This window comes from Lupinus angustifolius, unplaced genomic scaffold (genome assembly GCF_001865875.1).
Source record: "Lupinus angustifolius cultivar Tanjil unplaced genomic scaffold, LupAngTanjil_v1.0 Scaffold_9_133, whole genome shotgun sequence".
Classification (NCBI taxonomy): Eukaryota; Viridiplantae; Streptophyta; class Magnoliopsida; order Fabales; family Fabaceae; genus Lupinus; species Lupinus angustifolius.
In genome coordinates, this window is record NW_017718231.1 from 5886 (window position 1) to 32384 (window position 26499).

The 26499-nt window shown below is 32.7% G+C and overlaps 2 protein-coding genes across 2 annotated transcripts; both read left to right on the plus strand.

The window, feature by feature from the left end:
• Positions 1-369: 369 nt before the first annotated feature.
• On the plus strand, positions 370-6427 carry LOC109337673 (probable inactive receptor kinase At5g10020). Its single transcript, XM_019574696.1, has 3 exons — positions 370-1533; positions 2813-4405; positions 5628-6427. The coding sequence occupies exons 1-3, from the start codon at positions 609-611 to the stop codon at positions 6203-6205; spliced, it is 3096 nt and encodes a 1031-aa protein (XP_019430241.1). The 5' UTR covers positions 370-608; the 3' UTR covers positions 6206-6427.
• A 15974-nt stretch (positions 6428-22401) lies between these two features.
• LOC109337670 (LOB domain-containing protein 15-like) lies at positions 22402-24121 on the plus strand. The gene is made up of 3 exons (XM_019574692.1): positions 22402-22856; positions 23115-23364; positions 23637-24121. Exons 1-3 carry the CDS (start codon positions 22843-22845, stop codon positions 24009-24011), a joined length of 639 nt encoding a protein of 212 aa, XP_019430237.1. The 5' UTR covers positions 22402-22842; the 3' UTR covers positions 24012-24121.
• Positions 24122-26499: the final 2378 nt, after the last annotated feature.

Below are 26499 nucleotides of genomic sequence, written 5' to 3' on the forward strand. Positions count from 1 at the left end.
AATTCAACTCATTTATTTAATTTAACATATCTCAAAATTTACTTAATTTCAACTCGTTTAATATAAACTAACTATATCAACTATAAATATTAGTTGGATGCTTTGTATCTACAACATAATAAGTTAATAACCAAGGCAGAAGCAGAAAGTGTAAAAAAAAAACAAGCGTGTGATTATGGAGTAATAAACGTGAATACCGAACAACTAAAGGTTGAGACGGTGGCGGCGTACACACAAACAGAAAGAAGCATGGTTGCATGTGCGTGTAGGGCTAGAGAGAGAAACCAAAACAAACATAGCCGAAATTAAAGTTACCTTTTCTCAATCTAATAAAAGTTGTTGTTGCAAGAGATAAACACCACATTCAAAAATTCTCGAAAGTAAATAAAAAACCCAAACTCAGAGAAGACCACTCTCTCTCACTTCCCACACAACACAAAAACAAAAACAAACACAGTCTGAACGAATAAATGTTAGTACTGAGTATAGAGAAGAAGAAGAAGAAGATGATGATGAAGTCCAAATGAAGAATCATCAACCTCTCTTTCTTCTCTATCTATCTATCAATGAATCATTAACCTCTCTTTCATTACTTACTTTCACTCCAAATGAAGAGTCTTCCACTTTTATTCATACTCTTATTCTTATATTTTTTCTCAGTTTCCAACGCAATCTCCAATTTTGAACTCCAATCCTTACTTCAATTCAAGAAGGGTATAACATCAGATCCACAAGGGAAGGTTCTAGAAACATGGAAACCTCCAAAACAACCCCCACCATCATCGTGCCTTACCAACTGGGTTGGAATCCTCTGCGACGACCTCACCGGAAGCGTAACCGCCATCGTTCTCGACAACCTCAACCTCGGCGGAGAACTCAATTTCGAAACTCTCCTCGGCCTTCAGCTCCGAACCCTCTCACTTTCCGGTAACCGCTTCACCGGGCGGTTACCACCTTCGTTGGGAACCCTAACCACTCTGCAGCGCTTGGATCTCTCCAATAACCTATTCTATGGACCAATTCCTGGTACGATCAACGACCTTTGGGGTCTCCATTATCTCAATTTGTCGCTCAATGATTTCAAGGGAGGGTTTCCGGGTTTGACCAATCTTCAGCAACTCACGGTGCTCGATTTGCATTCTAATAGCTTCTGGTGTAACATTAGTGATGTGGTTTCGTCGCTGCACAATGTGGAGCGTGCTGATTTAAGTGATAATATGTTCTATGGAGGGCTTCAAGAAGCACAGGATATTCGGGCGTTGGCTCATACAGTTAGGTTTTTGAATTTGAGTAAGAACAGATTGGATGGCCCTTTCTTTGGGGTAGATTCGATGAAGTTGTTTGTAAACTTGGAAATTTTGGATTTGAGTGATAATTTGATCAGAGGAGAGCTTCCTTCTTTTGGGTCATTGTCCAACAAATTTCGGGTTCTGCGACTCAGGCGTAATTTGTTGTTTGGGTCTGTACCGGAGGAGTTGTTGCAGAGTTCATTGTTGTTGGAAGAATTGGATCTTAGTGGAAATGGGTTTTCTGGTAAGTGTTTTTTTGTTTATTTCTCTTATTGAGTTTTTGACTAGTTTACCAATTATAAAGAGAGAAAGGGAAAATGTTTCAATTTTGTATAGATTCCATATGTTATGCTTGAGTGTGATGTTGGATAATTATAGGTGTCATAATTTAAGTGCGATCAAGCAGAGTGTTGTACTGAAACAATATTTTGGGGAAAACTAACCAGTGGAGCTTTAATCTAAATTTATCATTTTATTTTTCTATTTTTAACTTTTTTAAATGCTTTGTTATGAATGAATTATCACTATTTAAAGCTCTTTCATACCAGCTCAATTTTAGGAGTAGACCTGTTGACTTTATCGTTTCATACCTGTGATTGAAATCTAATCATAAAATTTTCATTTTGTGAGCGTGTGCCTGAACTTGCAGTTTAGTAATTTAGGTATTTAAAAGGTGCATCACTGAAAACTTGAACTTTTTTGTCATAGCATTTTGTTCTATTATTACAAAGGCCACTGGGGTGGCGAGGAGTGGAGGATGGAGAAAGAATGTATACTGGAAGTTTATAAATTCTATTTTGTGCATGTCATTGAACATAGACAATGAGATATGAACTAAAACCCACACGCACACATCCATGTGAAGAGAGGGTGGGGGATAGAGAAAACATGGGAAATGATGATAGGTAAGGGGTGGGAAGGAATGATGGCTAATCTCTGTTATGCATTTCGTCTTAGGAACACTTTCTTTTTGGATGGTTTTCCCCACCTCCAATCAGTCATCGTGGATTGGTGTTTTTGCATCTTATGGGGCTTGACTCACTTGTTATGTTGTGTTACAGTGATCACTGATGACCTATGAGTTCTTCTCCTTCAAGTTGGGTTATATAGTCCTGAAATATCCAGTGTTATCTTGTAGCATAAACTTTTTCCTCTCAATCTACTCCGTGGCAGACTTTGGAATTGTTTTATAAGTTTTCTCCATGTGAATTTCTCTTTGTTTACTCTTGGCATTTGCTAGTAGTGTTATTCTACTCACTATATCATTTGAAGTTTGTGTTTTGCAATTGAAGTTGCATGTTTCAACTTTCAAGTGAATATACCAATTTGATTTTACTTTTATCAACGGAACTTTCACAAGGCCCTTTAAATTAAGTACATAATTATGATTGCATCAAGGTTTCTTTGATGATTAGCAGGATGGATTTGTGAAGTATTTCAAAATTTAGGATACATTATTTAGACAAAAAAGTCATTGAATTCTATAGTCGTCTAATTAATTTACATATATACCTTATTTACAGGCTCAATTTCTGTAATCAACTCTACAACGTTGAATATCTTGAATCTTTCATCAAATCGGTTATCAGGCTCCTTGCCAAGATCCTTGAGCAGATGTACAGTTGTAGACTTCAGCAGGAATATGTTTTCTGGTGACATTTCTGTTCTACTGAGCTGGGAAGACAAATTGGAGGCTATTGATCTTAGTTCAAACAGGCTGTCAGGATCCTTGCCTCCTGTTTTAGGGACACATTCTAAATTGTCTAGGGTTGACTTAAGTTTAAATGAGCTTACTGGATCCATTCCGGGTGGTTTAGTTACTTCATCATCACTCACAAGCCTGAATCTTTCTGGTAATAAATTTACAGGGCCACTTCCACTTCAAAGCTCAGGGGCAAGCGAGTTACTGCTTATGCCTCCTAATCATCCATTGGAATACCTTGATGTATCTAGTAACTTCTTAGAAGGTGGCTTGCCTTCTGATATAAGTAAGATGTCTGGGCTTAAACTGCTGAATCTGGCTAGGAATGGCTTTTCCGGAAAGCTGCCGAATGAATTGAGCAAACTTATTTATTTAGGGCACCTTGATTTGTCTAACAACCAATTTACTGGGGAAATCCCTGATAAGCTTTCATCCAACTTAATTGTATTTGATGTGTCCCGTAATGATCTCTCTGGTTGTGTCCCTGAAAATTTGCAATGGTTCCCTCCTTCATCATTTCACCCAGGGAATGAAAAGCTAATCTTAAAAGATAAGTTTCCTGTAACTTCAGTGCCTGTTAATGATCAAGGGAAACATCATAGTTCAAAGGGTATTACCAGGATAGCAATTATTGTTGCGTCTTTAGGAGCTGCTGTGATGATTGTTTTAGTTCTATTGGCATATCATCGAGTACGAGTTAAAGAATTTCATGGAAGAAGTGAGTTCAATGGTCAAAATGCTGGAAGAGGTGTCAATTTAGGAAGACTTACAAGGCCTTCACCCTTCAAGTACAATAAAAATGCTCTTCCCCCAACAACTTCATTGAGCTTATCAGATGATCATTTGTTGACTTCTAATTCGAGGTCGCTCTCTGGGCAGATAGAATTTATATCTGACATTTCTGACATTGGCTTACTTCAGGGAACAGTGGCTACTACTTCAGAATCTGCAATTCCTAATTTGATGGATAACCCTCCCACATCATCTGAAAGGAACTCATTTCATAGCTCCCCATTGTCATCCTTGCCACATTTTATAGCGGCTGGTGAAAAGCCAGTGATGTTGGATGTTTACTCACCGGATCGACTGGCTGGAGAGTTGTTCTTCCTGGATTCTTCCCTAGCACTCACTGCACTGGAATTATCTCGTGCTCCAGCTGAAGTTATTGGCAGAAGTAATCATGGCACTTTATATAAAGCTACTCTGGACAGTGGTCATTTGTTGACTGTAAAATGGTTGCGGGTGGGATTAGTGAAACATAGAAAAGAGTTTGCTAGAGAAGTTAAAAGGATTGGTGCTATGAGGCATCCAAACATTGTCCCATTGCGAGCATACTATTGGGGGCCTAGGGAACAAGAGAGGCTTCTTTTAGCTGATTATGTACATGGGGACAGCTTGGCCTTACATCTCTACGGTAATTGTTAACTTTTTCTCTTAGCATATCTCACCTCCCTTCTTTTTTCTTTTTACTTTTGCCTTTTTAATTATTGCTTGCATTTAGTGTGTCTTATTGTTATACTTTCATTAGGCCATATCTATTATTTATGAGCGTGGGTTTTCTTTTAGAAATTAGATTTTCCTTGTTCCTAAGCATCAAATAAGATATTTGAATGTAAATGTAACTGCGGCAACCTCCATGCTTCTCCCTATTGAGTCAGGGAGCAGCATATCCTTTGGTCTAAGACCATGGATATAACAAAAAAACGGATGCATGGATCAAAGATGGCAACCTACACCTCAGTAAAGATTGACAACCAGCCTCAGTCCACCACCATCTCCGCCTCCAAAACATTTTACCACTTATGCATGAACAACCACCAAGCACCTCTATTCTAGATTGTCATGCATTACATAACTCCACCATCCTTGAGCTAGCAACACATCCATCTACCATCCGGAACTGTCAAATCAGAGTGCGCACCATGCACCTTTACTAAGTAGGGTGCATAATAGAAGCCTCCACGATGTAACTGCTGGGTGTTAAGTTCCACCTTGTGGCTGAATCTGCACATTTTAACAATAGTATATTATTTTATAGCTTAGCCTTTTTTATTTTATTTTCTCTGTTTACATCTCTTTATCTTCAATTGGGGGAGGGGTGTTTGAGATTGGTTTATAGCTCGAAATTTATTTTTAACACTTCATACCAAAGATAAAAGCATGGTTAATTCATGTAACTTGCCTGGCAATCTGGCACATTAAGGTCACAATTTGATTGGTGGTTGTGCTAAAATCATCACAAAAATTGATTCTTGAACTTTGTTTTTGGACAAGAAAAACTTAAATAGATGGATGCGGTCATCTATGCTTGTTGCATGTATCTCAATTTTCAGTAGTTGTTTCCCAAAAACTAGCAGACAAGGAATCATCTCCGAGTGTCTGTTTTGAAACTATTGTAGTTGTACAAGTTGCATGTCTGTTACTATGTCTATTTTAGCCTTTCTGCTGCTCTCAAATGTTTTTTTGGTATAGTAGTATCCCTAAGGTACATCTTAACAAAAAAGAGTACATTGAAAAGTTGTTTCAAGCTTTTGAATTCCCTATTTAGCACCATTTGAATAGTTAATCATCTTGAATGTTTTAACATGATGGGAGATTTTTGTTAGTTAAGTAATATCAATGTATCTCTTGCACAGAGACCACGCCCCGGAGGTACTCGCCATTATCATTCAGTCAGAGATTAAGAGTTGCTGTTGATGTTGCTCGATGTGTTTTATACCTTCATGATAGAGGGCTTCCACATGGGAATCTAAAGCCAACAAATATTTTGCTACCAGGCCCTGATTACAGCGCATGTCTTACTGACTATGGCCTGCACCGGCTCATGACACCTGCTGGAAATGCAGAACAGATACGAAATCTAGGAGCACTTGGATACTGCGCCCCAGAACTCGCTATGGCATCAAAACCAGTTCCATCTTGTAAGGCCGATGTCTATGCATTTGGCGTGATCTTAATGGAAATATTAACGAGTAAAAGTGCAGGTGACATTATATCAGGACAGTTAGGTGCAGTTGATCTTACAGATTGGGTTAGGCTATGTGAGCAAGAAGGAAGGGTAATGAACTGTGTTGACAGAGACATTGCTGGTGGAGAAGAATCTTCCAAAGGAATGTATGAACTGTTTGCGATATCTTTGAGGTGTGTTCTTCCCTTAAGTGAGAGGCCTAACATCAGACAAGTTTTTGATGATCTGTGTTCTATATTGGTTTGAATTTTTTGTACATTCGTCTGGAATTAGTTTTATTTATTTATTATTTTTAGTTCCTCAACCCATTGTTATTTTCTGATTCTTTCTATTCTTTCTATTCATATTTATCTCCTCACTTAATTTGTTTCTAGCCTTATTTTTTGGCTAATTATTACATTCTTTTCTAGAAAGAACAATATTTATTGTAAAGAGGCAATCATTTATTAATGGACTGTTTGTGCTTGATTTGGGACCGGGGTGTATGATTTGTTTATTCTCTCAACTCTCTCATTTTGTTTATATTTTCTGCATGAAATCTTCAAAACGCGTTATCAACATTAAACACGCTCAATTACCTGGATTGTACAAGTACATCGTTGGAATGTAACGGATTTTCATTTGAAGTGCAATGAGATGTGAGCCATAAAAAACGATCAAGATGTGGTTGAGTTAATGTCTTAAGAACAAGGATTTTCGGCATAAATGTTTCTTTCTCTTCATATTTTTAATGTTTGTTTCTCTTCATATTTTTGTTTGTTATTATGTATTAAAAACAAAATACTTCAACCTTTAGAAAGATATATGTTGACAATATAAATAATAGGTTTTTATATAATTATTGTATCATTCGACATTTATTTTTAATTATCACTTCAAATAAAGTAATAATACAGATAAATGATATATTGAATGTTTTTTAAATCTTTATACTGATGATGAATATAAATTAAACTCATTTTTTACATAGTTTCTTAATTTCTTATATTTGCATTAGTTACATAAATCCTCCTCACGTGGACATATCTGTATTTTGTAACTAAATTTAAAGGGAAATCATTTTATAATGCTACAGGAATTTAGCTTACATCATTTTGAACAAAGTTCATGATTCCCAAGGGGATATCATCCACCCAAACAAAACTATCCTTGGACAAAACTTGTGCTGCTTGTCCTTGGGAATCTTTTCCTCTAGTATCACAAATGATACATAAGACAACCCGACAAATTAACAATGTACGATTCTAAAAATTAGATAACATTGTGATCACTTAAGTGATTCAAGATAATAGGAGCATATGAGATGTTTTCATATATTCTATCTTTTTACCTAAAGGGAAGTGTACATGTCATTTCCACTAATAAAAGGACACGAGTCTCTATATAGAAATCATTAGGTTTATTAGTCGAGTAAGTTGTTCGTACAATTAAAGAGTAGTTTTTAAGCACAAAACAACAATGAATTGGTGAGAAGCTAGGAATAGTATAAACTAGAGTTGTGAAGCCGGAGAGAGAATTTAGTTAGTGATATTCGCTTGGATAAATTATGGTTCAATTAAAATATGTTCATCCTTAATAATTAATTTAAAGAATCATAGCTAGACCCACCTTTAATTCATTTAATCAGTTACTAAACAAAATAATGGTTTGGTCCACTTTAATCCATTCTTGTTTTATTCTATGATTCCATTAATTAAGTGAGAGGTATAGTTGCCTCTTCAATTAAGAAATTAATAAGTGTTCCATTGGTTCATCAATCAGGATGGGGTACAAATCCACCTCAACAAAATTGGTTAGTCCAAGGTAACGTGATGCTTCCGATTATTCCTTAGTTTTAGCTAATTGAGGGTATAACGACCACATTACTTGGACTAATTAATCCTAAAGATAACTTCAGCAAACATGCAAGTATGCTAAAGAATGAATCACAAATGTACTAAATGTAGAGTTTAGGAATTTAACTACTCATAAGTTTAGGGTAAAAGGGGTTGAGTCAGGTTAGTTCGATTCGATTTGATTAGAATTGATTTTGCTTAAAATTGATTCAAGTGGGATATAAACTATTTCTTCAACTAGAAATCGACTATCTTTATTTCATGAACTGTTCAGTTTGGTTCATAAGCTTGAAGTTGTTCAACTCAACAACTTAAATATTGATTAATCATAAAAAACACCTTTATGAAATTTGAATTAGAATATATAAATTATAAGAATATATAATATTTTAAAATGTATTATATATTAATATTATCAAGTTAGTTTATAATTCCAATTAGTCATTTTTTCACAAAAGTTTAGCTCATTTAGTTTAGAAGACAAATTTACTGAATTAAATATTGATTTGAGTTTCAAACTTATTTTGATTTCACTCATAAATAAAGGGAAGGAAATGGTATACAAATGAAGTGGATATCCTTTTTCTCCATCATCTACTCCATAAAGAAGAACTTCACAATACAACTTTAGGTACTGATCCTAATAGAATTATTATGGACGGCAAAAAATTTCTCAACAAATATTTAACTTAACTCCATTTCTGGAAACTCAAATCTAAGACCTTTGATGTAGAACATTCTAAACCGTTGATCTACTTGCTTGTTGGTTGATAAAATACGACCTAACTATTACATTTGTTTGATTAAAATTTATGAAGACACAACTTATAAGACAATAAAAAATAAGTAATGGTGGCTAAAAACACAACTCTGAAATCCGATTACTAGTCGGATTTGATAACTGTAAAAAATAAATAAGAGTCTAATTTCTTGTCAATCCCTTATCATATAAATAAGTGCAGGATTTCTTGCACCATTTTCTTTAAGATTAATTATCATCATTTTTTTCTATTCTCATTATATTTGAATATGATGCTTTTATTAAACTGAAGCTACATTTCGTAATGCAAGACTTGTTTTAGGACTACTGGACTAGATCCATTAGTTGATTAAATTTGACATCAACGATTACATTCTTGTAATATTGATGTTATGTTAATATAAAGATTTATACATATCTATTATATCATTTAACATTTATTCGAATTACTTTTTTTGAATAATTAATGCTGATTAAATATGAAGGATGAATAATACAATAATAATATACAAAACTTATAAAGTGTGTATACATTTTTTTTATCTTTTCTTTATCAACAGACTTCATGTTCACTAAAAAACGAATCAACTAAATATTTTGGGAGTTTATTTTAACTCGTCACTTTATTAAATTTATCCTACATTTTCATTGCAATAAAAATGGAGGACTATTTTGCAGTTTTGGCAATAAAAATGGAGGGTGAGTATTATAATATCGAGTGGAGCATATTTAGTCTGAACCAAGTGCACTTCTAATCCTTGTAAGCCCAAAACTATTCCATATAGCAGCCCAACACTATCTACAGCTGTATATGTTCACTTCTACGCGTCTCCCTTGGATCATTCATTTTGTCTTCTTTGACATCCACCTTGCAAGGTTCTTTGGGTTTTGGAAAATCCTTTAGAGAATAAAATAGACATGGAGATAATTTATCTTTTGAAATTTACTTCTTATTTGAAACATGTCTGATTTTTTAAGTATATTGAAAGAGATAAATTATCTTATGACATTATTGTCTTATAACTATCTACATTAATTTTTGTCAATCTACTGTCATAGTCATCCGGTAATTGAACGAGTCTTATCAAGACACATGTGATCATATTTATGAGGAGAAAAAATTGATAATACATAAATATTACATTATTCGATTAAACATTATCAAAATTAACCAATATCTAAAAATACCATTATTCTAGTTATAAAAGGGTACTATATTGTACCCTCTGACGATGTATGGCACTTGTGGCAATGGGCTTGAGAATTAGAAAGCCCAATAGAGAAAGTGACAAGCGGTGCAAATGAAGCTGGGGCGTTGAATCGAAAAAAGCATGCATGAATATTTCACACCCATATTTAATGAAATACACTGTGTAGTTGGATCAATGTGTAAACTTTTGCACCCGGTGATTCTATTAGAATTTGATGATCCATAATAGAAGATTAACAGAGAAAGCAAGAGAGAATTTAAGAAAAAGTATGTAAAGGTAACAAGAATGATAAGTGGGTGAATAATATTTTCATTCATTCAATTGATTTCTCATATAAAATTGAATTACAAAGACTAGGGGATTACCCCTATATATAACAATTATTAAAAATAGAAGAAAGATAATATGCTAACTAGATAATAGATTAACTCTCTTTATAAATTGATTATCGTACACAAAGATCACCTAAAAATTGAAACAATAATTTTCCAGTTACTCGATTAACTACAGTGTTAATTGACTAACTTATACACAATTAATCAATTAACTGCATGTTAATTGATTAACTCTTTCACTTTTAATCCATTAACTGCAGTGTTAATTGATTAACCCTTATACAATTGGCTGAGTCATAAACATGAATGATTTGATCTTTCTTCTGTTTGAACTTGGTACAATTTTGGATTTTCCCATTTGATTATAATCGACGTAGTTTCTGGATTTGGTGCTGCTCAATTTGGTTTGGTTGCTTTGGCACACGATCAACTTGGTCTGACTTGGAGTAGTTGCCTTGGTTCACTCTAGCTTGATCATCATCTTCATATTTTGACACCCCCAGAAGTTGGACTATGTATATCACATAGTCCAAGCTTGGATGCAAGAGGATAGAACTTGGCAGGTGCAAGATACAAGTAAGAATGTCAGCAACCTGAAAATTAGTAGAAATATGCATCAAATGAACAACTCCATTAGTGACTTTTTCTCTAATGAAATGGAAGTAAATTTCAATGTGTTTCGTTCTCTCATGAAACACTGAATTTGCAGCAATGCAGATAGCATATTGGTTATCACAATATAGCTATGATTGACATTAACAATAAGTAAATCATTGAGAAGATATAATAACCATTGGGCTTCACAGCCTGCAAGAGCAAGGGCTCTATACTCAGCCTCAACAGATGATCTTGAGACAGTCCTCTACCTTTTGCTCTTCCAAGATATAAGGGATTCACCAAGAAAAAAACAATAACCAGTTACAGATCTTCTAGTGTCAATGTAAGCCCCCAATCTGAATCACTAAAACTTTTGAGGCTAATATCTGTTTTGTTGGGAAAGAATAGCCCCTTTCTAGGGGAGTTCTTGAGGTATTTGAGGATTCTTAGGCCAACTTTATAGTGTTCTATGGTGGGATTGCATAAGAATTGACTTAGATGGCTTACAAAATAAGAAATGGCACGCCTAGTATGAGTGACATAGATGAGTCTTCCTAACAGTCGCCTATAGACAATGGGATTAGGATGACTAGGACTAGAGGTGTTGAGAAGTTTTACAATATTGTTCATAGGGGTTGAGGCAGGTTTGGCTGCAAGCAGCCCTACATCTTGAAGAAGATCAAATATGTATTTCCTTTGGCACAAATTAATGCCTCCTTTGGTCATGGCAACTTCCATCCCAAGGAAGTACTTCGAGATTCCTAGGTCCTTAATGCTAAATTTCTTATCAAGAAGTTGTTTGACAATTTGAATTTATGTCAAATCATTTCCTGCTAGAACAGGATCATCAATATGTCAGTAAAGGAATGACAAGAATGCTTAATAAATAAAGAATGATCAGTCTTAGACTGAATGTAACCATATTTCACAAGAACAACACTCAATTTCACATTCCATTGCCTATTAGCTTATTTCAAACCATACAAATTGTTTTGGAGCTTGCATACTTTAGATTTATCAGTAACATGAAGACCGTGAAAGATTTTCATATAGACTTGTTTAAGCAAGTCTCCATGATGAAAGGCTGTGATGACATCCAATTGGTGAAGATACCAATTCTTAATGGATGGTAAGGTTAGAATAACTCTTATGGTTGTCATTTTTATAATAGGACTGAAGGTGTCTAGGTAGTCTATTCTTACAGTTTGAGTGTATCCCTTAGCCATTAATCTGGACTTATATCTATTGATGGCTCCATCAGGATTGTGTTTGACCTTGAAGATCCATTTACATCCAATGGCTGTCTTTCCCTTAGGGAGATCAATGACAATCCAAGTTTCATTTTTGTTTAATGCTTCCAATTCTTCTCTTATGGCATCAATCCGATGTTGATGTTGAATAGCTTGATTGAAGTCATTATGTTCACTGAAAGAGGAAATATTAAGGACAAATCTTCCGTACTGGTTGGAAAGATTCTTATAAGACAAAACAGAAGACAACGAGTATTTGACATGAGTAGGGTCATTAGAGGTAAGAGAGGTCATCAAAGTGAAATGGTAGTCCTCTAGATATCTAGGAGGATTTCTCTACCTACTAGAGGTTCTAATGACCTCATTGTGCTCCTCATTTTAAATGTTCTCAATGTTTTGATCAAGCTCAATAACATGATTAATATTCTCATATTGATGCATAGGAGAATTGAGGATATCATCATGGATATGATGATCAAGTTAATGATCTCCTTGGTTAAAGGAGTTAGTAGGGAGAGATCTTGTGTCCCTGTCCTCATCAGGTTCACCTTGTTTAGAAAAAAAGTAATCTTCTTCATAGAACACCATATTTCTAGAGATAAAAGTTTCCCTTGTTCCTAAGTCATAAAACACATATCCCTTAATCCCTCGTTTGATGCCTAAGAAAATACATTTCCCAAATCTAGGGTCAAAATTTCTTCTATTGTTCATGATAGTGGAAGCATAACATAAACATCCAAAAACTTTCAAATTAAGCAGATTAACATTATGTTAAAAAGAACCTGGTAAGGAGGCTTGTCTTTCAGGACCTTGGAAGGTTGCCTGTTTATCAAGAACACTGCATGGGCAACTGCAAAATTCCAAAAACATTTTGGCATGGAAGATTGGAACATAATGGCTCTTGCAATACCAAGAATGTGTTGATGGTTTCTCTCCACAACACCATTTTATTGTGGAGTTTCAACACAACTAGTCTGATGAAGGATGTCTTTTGAACTATAAAACTCATTCATTTTAAACCCAACTTCATTATCAGATCTAATACATTTTAAAGTAATGCCAAATTGGGTTTCTACAAGAGGGACAAAAGATTTCACGTGAGTGTTTGTTTCAGATTTGTTTTTCGTGAAGAACAACCATGTGTGTCTAGATTTATCATCCACTATAGTCAAGAAATATCTATGGCCTAATGTAAATTGAACGAAAACAGGACCCTAAATATCAACATGAATAATGTCAAAAATAAACTGAGATATGCTAGAACTGTTATGGAAACTCTGTTTCTTTTGTTTAGCAAAGTGGCATGCATCACATTGTTCATTGACAAAATCACATTGTATGAAAATTGAAATCTTTGTTAAGAGCAAATATCTTAGCATTGGAAGAGTGTCCAAGTATTCTATGCCATACATCCTTATTCGTAGTATTCACAATATTTATACATTGATTAGGTAGAGATGATAAAGTTTCATTAGTAAGAGTGTATAATTCTCCTTTTTTTCAACTGCACTAATCATCCTCAATGTGATTTCCTCCTGTATTTTTGAAATTATTTTTACATAAGATCAAAGTACAATTGAGGTTCTTGGTAAGCCTAGACACAAATACTAGATTAAAGGAGAAATTAGGAATATAGAACACATTTGTCAAGTAGAAATCCCTAGAGAACATGGGAGTTCCAGATATGATAGTGATAATCTCATTTCAATCATGCATTTTGATGGTCACATGGTCGATTTTCTTAAAGGATTATAATCTTGATAAGGAGTGACATATGTGATTTTTTACCCCATGTCAATGTTCTAATTTTGAGTTTTCAAACCCCTTGACAAGTTGAGAATGTTACTTGTAAGTTGTTGCTTACCTGTGCTAGCAAGGGAAACAATATTGATCTGTCCATTGGCCTAATTTGAGGGTTTTTTCAGCATGACTAAGATTGCTTTATGTTGATGAGGGGTAAAACCAATAATGTTTTCTGATTTAGTAGGTCCATTAGTTGTGTCATTATCACTAGAGCTGGTTACATTGTTTACATTATTGTTGAACTTATAATGAGGGGAAAACTCATGCTTCTTGTAGTATACATCAACAATGTGTCCCATCTTGTTGCAAAAAATGCATACCTTTGAGTTAATACCTATTCCTCTAGAATTATTAAAACTGGAACTCCTACCAACTCCCAATTGACTATATCCTCCCCTTAAACCTCTTCCTCTATATCTTCCTTTTGAATCAGAGTTATCACTTGTGCTTGTGAATACCTTTGGTTCATCAAGGAGAAGTGTAAGTTATCTTTCTTGTTGTGTAAGCAAAGAGAAAACGTTGTTTATACTAGGTAAGGGATCCATGAGCATTATCTGGGATCTTACACCTGAATACTGTTCATTGAGTCCCTTTAAAAACCTTATCACATAGTCTTCTTCTCTATAGGCCTTGCTTAAGCAAGTGCAGGAGGTAACATGTCTAAAGTTATCCAATTCTTGCCAAAGACCCTTCAATTGTGTGTTATACTTACACATGGACAAATTTAATTGCCTAATAGTGTAAAGTTGTTCTTGTAGATCACAAATCCAAAATATGTCACCTTGGTAATACCTCTCCTTGAGGTCCTTCTATATTTCATATGCAGTTTCTAGCCAAAGGACATTCTGACTCATGGATCGATCCAATGAGTGATTTATTCAAGATATCACCAAGGTGTTGCATCTATCCCATGCTCCAAAGTTGGGATCTTCAAGATTTTGTTTAGGTAGGCTGCCATCCACAAGCTGCAATTTGTTCTTGGTTTTGAGTGCCATCAGCATGTCTCTGGACCAATAATGATAATTTGTTCCTATTAGGTGTTCTTTTACCAAGCTGCAACCCAGAATTTCATTAGGATGAAAGTCATATGGACTGAATGGATCTGTGAGAGGATTCAAGACAACAATTGTATTGGCCATTTGTAATATTGAACAGGCAGAAAAAGAAATTAGGCATATAGAGAAGGAATCACAGAGCAGTGTTGTTAAAATCGTACCAGTTATCAAACCGGTCAGGGTACTGGTATAGTGGTACAGTGGTTCAACCAGTAGTTCAGTAATTAAACCGCATGCCGGTTAAACCAGACATACCTACTTATATTTATATATTAAACCTATAACAAAAAAATTCCAAATATGTAGATACTCAAATTTATAATTCATATTTATAATCTACTCAAAATTCATATAAATAAACAACTTTAAGTCTTTAACAAATTCAAAGTCTTAATTAAAAAACATATATCAATCCAAAAGTATCACTTAATAACCACAAAATATAAATAAATGACATCACTTCCCAACTCACTCTATAAAACAAATAAATTTAGAGTTTTAACATTTAACATCAAGGAGTCAAAGTTATCTTATATGAATATTATATTTTTCTACCAAATCCTATCTTCAGACAATACTCCATGATTACACAAATGTCAATGAGATTACACACGAATGTTAGGAACCAAAATGTGTAATCTAAGTATGCTTTGGAAGCATGTGCCTTGAAGTGTTGAAGAAGAGTTGGAAAGATGGGTCACCTTGTAATGAATTTTTAAGTTTTTAAAAAAAATATATAATAAACCAACCGGTTTAGTAAAATACCGGCCGGTTCACCGGTTTTGACCGGTTTTGATACTTGGCCGAACTAGCCGGTACGGTACGGTTTTTATAACTATGTCACAGAGTATATGTGCAGCAGAGCATCAATTGATTCTCTGATACCATATTAGAACTTGATGATCCATAATAGAAGATCAATAGAGAAAGCAAGAGAGAATTCAAGAACAAATATGTAAAAATAACAAGAATGATATGTGGATGAATAATACTTTCATTGATTGAATTGAATTCTCATATAAAATTGAATTACAAAGACTAGGGGATTACCCCTATATATAACAATTACTAAAAACAGAAGAAACAAAATATGTTAACTAGATAATCAATTAACTCTCTTTATTAATCGATTATTGTACACAAAGATCACTTAAAAACTGAAACAATTACTCAATTAATCGATTAACTACAGTGCTAATGATTAACTTATACACAATTAATTAATTAACTACATGTTAATTGATTAACTCTTTCATTGTTAATCCATTAACTATAATGTTAATTGATTAACTTAATCAATTAACTACAGTATTAATAGATTAACTCTTACAGTGGTGAAGAACACTATAAGATCAAGATTTAGATCCATTTTCTCTCTTTTATCCATTATGGTTGGTTTGCTTATGTCAAGTAGATGATTAAGCATTGGTTGGTTAAGCTTCTGTCAAATAGATGGTTAAGCGTTAGATGAAATTGTTTCTGCCAATGGTGGTTAAGCGTCCTTATTGCTTCATTTTTTCAAGGCTAGGAGTTCAAGATTCGCTCACCAGCAAGAAGATATATTAGAGTATGCATGGTGTTCAATACATTTCAAGTTTGAAATGTTAGATACATCCCAACTTGCGGGGAATGTTAGAATAGTGAGATTCCATCAGAGTTAATTGATTAACATTGTGGTTAATGAATTAAGAAGGTAAGAGTTAATCCATTAACACTGCAGTTAATTGATTAAGTTAATCAATTAACACTGTAATTAATCGATTAATTTAGTAGTTTTTCAGTTAGTTTATGTACGATAATTAATTAATCAATAGAGTTAATCGATTATCTGGTTAACAAATTTTGTTTTTAGTTGTTGTATATAAAGGAACATTCCCCTAATCTTTGTAATTCAATTCATTCAATTTTGTAATGAGAATTCAATCATTTAATGAGAATATTATCAATCTTTGTTTCTCATTCTTCTTTCTTTAAGCTTTCTTTCATATTCTTCTTGATTCATTAAGAAGCTTTATCCATGACTCATACCACATTTTAACATTACTCATCATTGACTTTTAAATAAAAGTCATACAAATAAATGGTGAATGATACACTGATTAATCATTACATAATATCAGGGCATAGATATATTACACTCAATTATTAAATTCTTGAATAATTATTTCTACCATGAAAGCAAATAAGCAGGTGAAAATGGGAGTGCTACCTAACCATTCACTAATTGTGAAGACAAATATTATGTACACATAGTTGGTAATCTTCAACTCAAAATTAGATGCGTGATTTTCTTCAAACATAGGATCAAGATCAATATAAAGTAAGAAAATCCGAGAAAGAAAATTAATTTCAGAAATTATATCGAAGTACTTGTTGTGAATAGCGCCAAAAATTGTTGTTGAACCCAATCTTTTAATAGTTGACTGATCTTATTTGTCCGACATTAGTTGATTTATGTGCCAAATCTAAGTCACCTTCCTCTCCATGTTCCATTATTCAAGAGAATAGAGAGGGAGAGAAATGAAAGGCATTAGAGGAAGGTCTTTAGCTAGGGGAGACTAAAGTTTATGATAGTGACACTAGAAGGAAGAAGACCACATGGACAGTATTCCTTTGACAATAATTTCATATGTATTGACCCTCTTTAGATTTTACTTTTAAAACGAAGGTTGTATGTTGGTTTGGTAACTAAAAAATTGAAAATTATACAAGTGCTCCATCCGTTTTGTTTATAAGTACAATTTAATAATTGGAATAAATGTAAACAATCATAGGGTCAAAAATTTATATATTGTATCATCTACTATTTCTATTTAATTATTATTAAGTTTTAAAAAAAACTTATAAATGAATAATAGATGATGTACTAACTATGTATAAATTTTATACTTAAAATACATAGATATCATGATTAATATTGTACCAATCATCTAGTGAAGGTACTTATATGTTAATATATCGGTTCAACCGATTGTTCATTAATTAAATCATACAATAATAAAATTAAATATATATAATTAATATTAATGTTAAAAAATTAATAATTAATATGATAAATACTTTTATTTACATTATTTGTTAAAATGAAATGTGTAAGTTGGTGGTAGACAATGTTTAAGAACTATAAAAAAGTAGTGATTGTATATTCAATTGTCCACGTTAACTTTTGGATAAAAATTATGCAAGTTTCAAAAACTTTTGTAATTTTAAATGTAAACCGACCAGTATGACCAATAGAGTTTAAATCCACTCACCTCGACTGAGATAATTATATAATTGATATAATTATTATATTGTTTCAACATAATAGTCGATTTTCCATTTGAACAAATCAGTACGATTTGATTTTCGTAATCATAAAATATACATAATTTATGATAAAGATTTCATTCATTTATATAACTAAACTAACCTAACGAAAGTAGGGATGGCAGTAGGGATGGCAATAGGCAGGGCGGGCGCGGATAGTGCTTTCCCGTGCCCAAACCCATAATATATGTGGTACCCATACGTGTAACGTGTATTTGTGGGTACCCAACGAGTTTTTAATTTTAACTATATATTTATATAATTTATAATTATTAATATGTAAAAATAATTGTTACATTAATAATAAGATATTTATATGATAAATTTATGATCATAATCAAATATGTGTAATTTATTATGAAATAATAATAAAATATATGATATATAATCTTAAAATAATAATATATATAAAAATTTAACTAAAAACTAAATATATAAATTTGCGGTTATCTGAGGCGGGTATCACAGAACCCGCTCCGCCCATAAACTATTATTGCAGGTACCCATTGCAAGTATTTCTATGTGTACCCACGGGTCGGGTCTAAACGATGGAATTGTAGTAGCTAGAGAATCTCTTAGCGCTCTAACCAATGCACGAATGAAGTTGAAATGGTTGTGGTGTGCTCTGGCCTTTTGGGTTTTGGTGCACTCATACAGAAGGAGGATGGAGTTTTTAAGTATTGTGAAGTTAGGTTGGAGCGAGATCAGAGGACAACGGGGCGAATTGTAAGCCTCAAAATACGGGTCAAACAAGAATGGATGGTGCCACTTCCTTAAAGTCTAAGCATTCCCTTTTACTTAATTTAATACCATCACCTCCAAATACACTTCTCCTCTATACTACTCTCTCCTTCCTATCTCTTTCACCACCCACTTTGACATTACACTAATCAAAATCTACGCCAGAATAAAAATAGTTATGGTAACCTAAATATGGCTCAACATTCTTAAAGTACGGATTTTTTTACCAAGGGTGTTTAGAAGAAAAAAAACATGTCATGTCAATTAATTCGGGGTAATATATAAGATATGATTTAATATAACATATCTCTCTTCCAATATGATAATATCTAGCATTCATTATTTTTATATACATGATAAAGATCAAATTCTTTATATCTTACTTAATGAACTGACCATTTATAAATTGTGCTGGTACTAGTTGATAAATAGGGAATATTATTGAGAGACAAACATTTATCATGCCAACTTGGTTAGTACTAATCCGTGCCTAATCTAATTTAGATTCCTTTATTCTGTTGTAAAGTATTTAATTACTGACTAATTAGCTTTTCTATCATTCACATGATTTTATACTTCACATCATATATATGAATTTGAAAGGTGAGCTTTCGGTTTCTTTGTATTAAGTTAAGGTGTGCTTCAAGGGAAAATGTAAGTGATATGTGTGAAGGACAAATATAGTTAAGCAGTTAACTGTCTTGGTCGTTTTGCTGGGACTTAAAAATGTGAAATTAGAGATGTTGAAATCAAGCAACTAAGTGAGATTCTTCATTATCAAATTATTTTCTCACATGAAAAAATCTTGGGTGAGATGTCCCAAATCACCATACTTCTCTATCCATCAAATAATTAACACAAGTCATTTTTTTTGCTAAAGATTATCAACTTATCTTGAAAGGTGGCCAATCTTTTTCCTTATTGCGGTGATGTAATATGAAGTAAGGATGAATGTTTTTCAGCTGGTTTTAAAATTTTGAAGCAATTTTAATAAAAATGTTATATTATCCAATAAATTAGCTAAAAAATTCTCCCAAACATATGATAGAGACACATGACACTCTTTTATGTTAGGAAGATTTTTAGATTAATTTATTGGAAGAGTATAACTTTACTCATTTCATAATCATGAAGGTCAGGAATGAGGAGTGTGTTTCTCAATATATATGTGTGATGATTGTTTTGTTTTGTTTCATTTTAATTTGTCCTCAAGTTCCACTTGTTGAATGCTGCGTGCCTAACTAGTTGTAAGGGTAAATATATTTTGAGCAAATGCTTTCCAAATAATTAACAACAGAACAACTTTTTATTGTTACATACAAAAAACAATTTGTGAAGGGAAAAAAGAACTAACTTTAGTCCCATTAGTTTTCAAGGTTTTAGGACTGTTAGAAGTCCAACACTGTAACAAAACTATGTGGGGTGAAAGCTAATTGTAATAGATTTGAGGTCTAAAAATTAGATATGATCTTTTAAAGTCAGGTTATGATTATATTTTGAGTCAGTCAACTTATTGGGTTAGTAACTTAATATTTTTATTTATATTTAGGTAGATAATACGACATATTGACTTAAATTAATAATTATATATAACTTATTTTCACACAGGTGTATGTATATATAACATGATAATATATATTTATGTTAATACTATTTATTTTAAAATGTATCTTATGAAATATACCTTACCTTTTAGTTTTATGCTTCTTTAATTTTATCATTTACTCGTGAGAAAAAAAAATGCACTAATATAGGTATGGCAAGGGATGCAAATGAATATGAGTAGTGATTTCCCATTCTCAAACCCACGATATTTATAGGTACTCGTAGGAATAGCGGATACTCAAAAAGATAAGATTTTTCTATGATAAATAATTATTATATGAATAATATAAATTTTATATGATAAATTTACGATCATAGTTAAATAAACATGATTTTTTCATGAAATAATAATAAATTATACTATATATAATATCAAAATAATAATGAAAAACTATAATATGTGTAAATAATTAATTAAAAACTAAATTTATAAATTTGCGAGTACCCATGGGCGGGTATCATAAAACTCGTTTCCACCCAAAAGCTATTATTGCGGGTATTTATTACAGGTATTCTCACTAGTACCTGCTAGTAAGTTTTTTTGCCATGATTATTAGTGTATGAGTTATATATACTATCAATATATCATTTATAATTATTATCATTAAAGATAATGTAATAACTATGTATATATCTTTATCCAAGTATGATAAGTTGTTAATGATGAAATTTATATATTTGTCAATTATATAAAGTTGGTCGGTCAATATTGAGGGATGGTTAGATAGAGTTTAATTTGAATTAGGAAAATAACTTAATCAAAAGATGAGGCTCATGACAACTTTAATCCAACCTGATTTGTACTATAAACAGCTATGGTCATTTTAATTACCTTTTCTTCTTCAAAAGCAGCTAGACACCAGATATATCCCTCAGATCTCAAAGCGGGTTCCTTTGAATTTAACAACATACGATCATTTTAAATTGTATAAGTACAACTGCATGCTTTATATTTCTTTAATGGCTAATAATCATTGAATAAACTACATATGGAGTTTTTTTAGAAAGATAAGATACATTGGTATTCCAATCCGAGAAAAAAGAAGAAGCTAAGAACAACCATAACATAATAAATATTTTTACTATACTTTTCACTGTAACATTCTTATTTTGTGTTTGCTAGTAAATAAGAATATATTTTGGTTAAGAGAAAGTGAGGAGATTGGTAGAAGTTTTGTAGTATTTATTATAAAATATAAAAGTGTGGAGTATGCTGTGGAACTTAAATAGGAATAAAGAATGATGTTTGTCATTGTGAAGCAGAGATAAATCTTATTTTTATTTCACATAGAATAGTAATAAATTATAAAATAATGTGTGACAATGAAATAAGAATAAAGATGATATTTTCCATTATGTTTGCTTAACAAAAGTTGTCAAGTATATGAAAAATTAAATCTCCTACATTTTTTTGTACTATCAAATACCCCTCACCATAGCTAAGGAACTTCTTCTTGTCCATATCTCCTATATCTTGCTCTTTTGAGGTGTATGATTGACCTTTCTAATAATTGTAACTTTTAAGAATTGAATCCTTAATCTTATACTTTTTCTGAAAATCTATAAGAACTTATATCGTTAGGCTAATTCATTATTTTCAAGTAAATTAACTTTATAGCGGCATTCATATCAAAGCTAATACTGTCAACCATTATTTTGTTTCTAACATGTCAAATATTGAAAGGAAGTTCCACATCTACTCGTGCTTTTTATGGAGTTCGTTTAGTTTTTCTCAATAAGATGATTTGAAGTTTTGAACACATAAACATGCCCAATTTATTGATAATATATAAGAATAAAATGGCCAATTTAGTAGAATACATGCCCTGAATAAGAAGCAAGAACCACATGCATGGAGGTAATTGAATCAGTAAGTTGATTAAGAAAGTCAAACACATTTAAGAACTCACACGTGAGCAAGCAGTCATAGAGCTGGCATTCTTACAAAACTCAAAATTATCTTCTGATCTCTCTCTTTTTCTCCATCAACTTCTTCTCCAAGTGCTTAACTTTTCCTAATACTAGTCTTAGTCTATTACTCCATAATTCCTCAAATCCTAGTATATAACATAAACATGAGAAGCTTAAAACATTACCAACAAACAAAATAGTTACCATCTTCTCCTTTATCATTCATTGTCTCATACTTACTCCCTATATTTCTCTCTCTACATTATATAACCCTTTTTTGTTTCTTTTAAATTAAATAAAGCTGTCCTTACTAAGGACTCTTTAGCATACCTTGCCTTTTAAGCACACTCATTTTCTACATATTTTCCTTTCTTCTCTTCTTCTGGGATCTCTAGCTAGCACCACTCTCCATTTCTCTCTAATATTCTCTACCATATTGAATCTTACTTCATACATAGAGAGCATGCGTGAATGTCCAGAGAAAGGTAAAAACACAGAAATCTCCCCTCCATATCTTGAAGATTGGAATTTTTTCTATCATGTCAAATCTTATATTTTTACAAACAGTAGTGGCTACTCTTTGATAAAGGTTTTTATGTTTTTACTATGAATATTCTATGACAAAATTTTAATGTAGTCCTTTTTATGAAACTCAAATCTCTTTTATTTATCATCCCTTATTAAAAGTGATATTGGATAATTTATGTGTTGGGTTAACCACCATTTTCTAAATTGTGCTATAGGGAGAGATTTGATGAGGTAGGCAACAAGATCAAGAGGGAAGGAGATGTTTCTTCTCAAATGGGAAGAAGACACATGTTGGGCCCTCCTGGAACCCTAAATACCATCACCCCTTGTGCAGCATGTAAGCTTTTGAGAAGAAGATGCGCCCAAGAATGTCCCTTTTCTCCATATTTCTCTCCCCATGAACCCCAAAAGTTTGCTTCAGTCCACAAAGTTTTTGGTGCTAGCAACGTCTCAAAGATGCTAATGGTAAATATTTTATATAACCTTTGCCAAATAGTTATATGATCTACCAATAAATCCAACATATAATCACTAGATAGCTAAGTTCCTTAAACATGATGTTAGGGATTCAATCTTATTGTATATATAAAAAGTGCTATGTTGTTAGAGACAAAACTCATTATAACAACATTTAGGCAAGATATTTATATGATATAGATCTTATGCATTCTACTAGTAGATTTTACAAGGGCTCAATTTTAAGGATGAAAAAAGTAACTATTTTTTGTGTGTTTTAGGAGGTACCAGAATGTCAAAGAGCTGATGCTGCAAATAGTCTAGTATATGAGGCTAATGTGAGGCTAAGAGACCCTGTGTATGGATGCATGGGTGCAATTTCTGCTTTGCAACAACAGGTTCAATCTTTACAAGCTGAACTTAATGCAGTAAGATCAGAAATACTAAAATACAAACTCAGGGAAGCTAACATGATACCTTCTTCTCATGTTACAATGCTTCCTTCCTCTGTTGATGTTACAATAATTGCTCCATCTCCACCATTGCCACCTCCTCTTCCTCCAACTTCTTCATCTTCTTCTTCAATGTATATCCAACAGAGGGCTCCCACAGATTATAGCAGAATTTCAAGTGATAATATTTCCTATTTTGGTTAAATTTGTAGACTGAAAATAATTATTCCATTTATTTTCACTCTAATATGCATGAAGGTGGAATAAAGTAACATAAGGATAGTATTAAATTAATACTGGATATTGTTAAGGTCCAGCTGTACCTTTTTTTTTCCCCTTGTCTTAATCCATATGATTAATGTATGTCTTAATTTTTCTCCAGATATATATGGTTGGTTAAATGTTAACTTCTAATAAGCCTTTCATGCTAAAACTGCTGCACAACCATATTGGAAATTGCTCCTTGATTCTATTATCAATAGCATTTCTCCCCAACTTCAAGTACAGTTCATGTAGACACATTGACAACTTAGCTCTATATTTTATCGATCTCTTCTTACATTACCATCCAATACCTCACCAGATAGGAGCCTCATGGACTAGATCGATTTATTTATACCATTTTATGGATGTAATTCAAATTGGTTTGGAAGGAGGGAGTCCCTTTATTTTTTGCTACAATGGCTAGAATTAATTTTGCACGTGACAACTCTGGTTCTTAAACATGTTAATCACTTAATCTGTGCAACTGAAGTATCAGAGTTTACTGTCTGAAGTTGCGGTAGACAAAAGGTAAGGTTCTGATCTTCACCATGTTGAGTCAGAATTAAACTCATGAGAAATTTAATTAGCATATATTGGAACCATATATATATGACCAAGCTATTTTCTAAGTCAAGCTAGGTATAATTTGTACTATACACCGTTAAACTACATGAGATAGTCACATAATTCGCCTACCACCCCTAAGAATTGCGTACCAATTCACGCATTTTTCAATTCACAGTCAGATGGACAGATTTAATTTATTGGGTAATTGGTCCAAAAGTAGCTGCCAGGAAAAAGCCATCAATTGTGAGGGATCAAAATTTTCCAAAAATATTTTTAAATATGTTGAAGATCATCCCCACTAAAAAAATGCATATATATCCTTCAAAAGAGATTGAAGAAACAGCCAACTAGATTGAGGATATCGATTCGAAAGAATCACATACTACATCAAAACCATTGAATTTAATTAATTAAGTGTTTAATATTAAAAAAACTAAATGACATTTTTATTAAAAGATAAAAGCTTTGTATATATTGACATATTGGTTTATATATTTTCCACTTATCATATGTTTAAGCTGCGTATATGCTTCGAATAGTTTTCTAGAAATTACAGATCAGAGCATCTTTTTGTGCTTTTGTGCCATGTATCTAATTTGAGAGCACATCAGGAAAAAAGGTATATGATTTAATATAAATTAAGGTTAAAACGTATAAAGAAAGATAAAAATAGAAAGGAACAAGGGTAGATCATATCAGTTTGTAGGTGAAAGTAGAATATGTTAATGTATTTGTTGGATGGTCATGCTTCATATACATTGCCAGCTATCTAATTTCTTGACAATGAGTTTCCTTGGCGTGAGGATTTCAAGTAGTTCAGATTAAGGGTACACGAAGAGAAGTTCTAGCCGTATAAGCATGAAATATAAAGAAAAAGACTTTAACTTCATATTATATTTTTTATTAGACCTTTCTTTTTATGCATATGCACAACAAAATACAGGTATCTATATTGCTTACTTTAAAATTCTCATTAAAACCATACAATATTCCTATACATTGATGTGACATATGTATTGGTCCCATGTCATGATTGCTTGAAGTCATGGCATATTCATGGTCTTGACATAACCCAACCATCATTCCTTTTATTTGAACGAGTTTGTGATCCTCCCTCTTACCATTTTGTAAGTATATTTGAGATAATTTTAGGGCTCCTCCTAGAATATAATGATTTATACCTTAGAGTAGTATATAATATATGGTTTAATTGAAAGAGACTTATCTCAAGTAATAGAGAGGTAAGTGATACTAAAAACCAAAGAAAATGGAATACGCTTTTACATTTATATCCTTATGTTTAGTATGATAAGACAAATTTATCCTTCAAACTAAAGGGAAAAATTGCATTTGCCTCTGACCCGATATAATTAGGTACGTAATTGAGTGTTTCTAAGCTCAATTTGATGCTGATTGGTTGAGTAAGGTGTCACTACTGCAGTGAGGATCAGCTGTCCCTATTCAATAGAAAAATGACAATTCAAAATTATAAAAATAAGAATTATTACTTTCACACTTTTTAATAAATTCTTTTGATTTGAGATAGGAAGACACTATTATTTTGGGACAGAAGATCTCTTTTGGTCGCTACTGTATCATTTATTACTGTGGTTCTTGAAGTCATAATAGATGCACGTGACAGAGAGGGAACTCCAAGAATAAGAGATTCACCGGGCGTGCATACTTGGATCTCACTCAACTTTCGTTGCAATTGCCAACATGATATATAGACTAGTAATATTACATTGATTTTATCAATCAGTGATTGAATGAACATGTTCTTTTAGTATATGCACGCACTAAGGTATTTGACCGGATTAAATCCATCAACTAAAATGTATCAAGTGAGATTTGAGCCTAT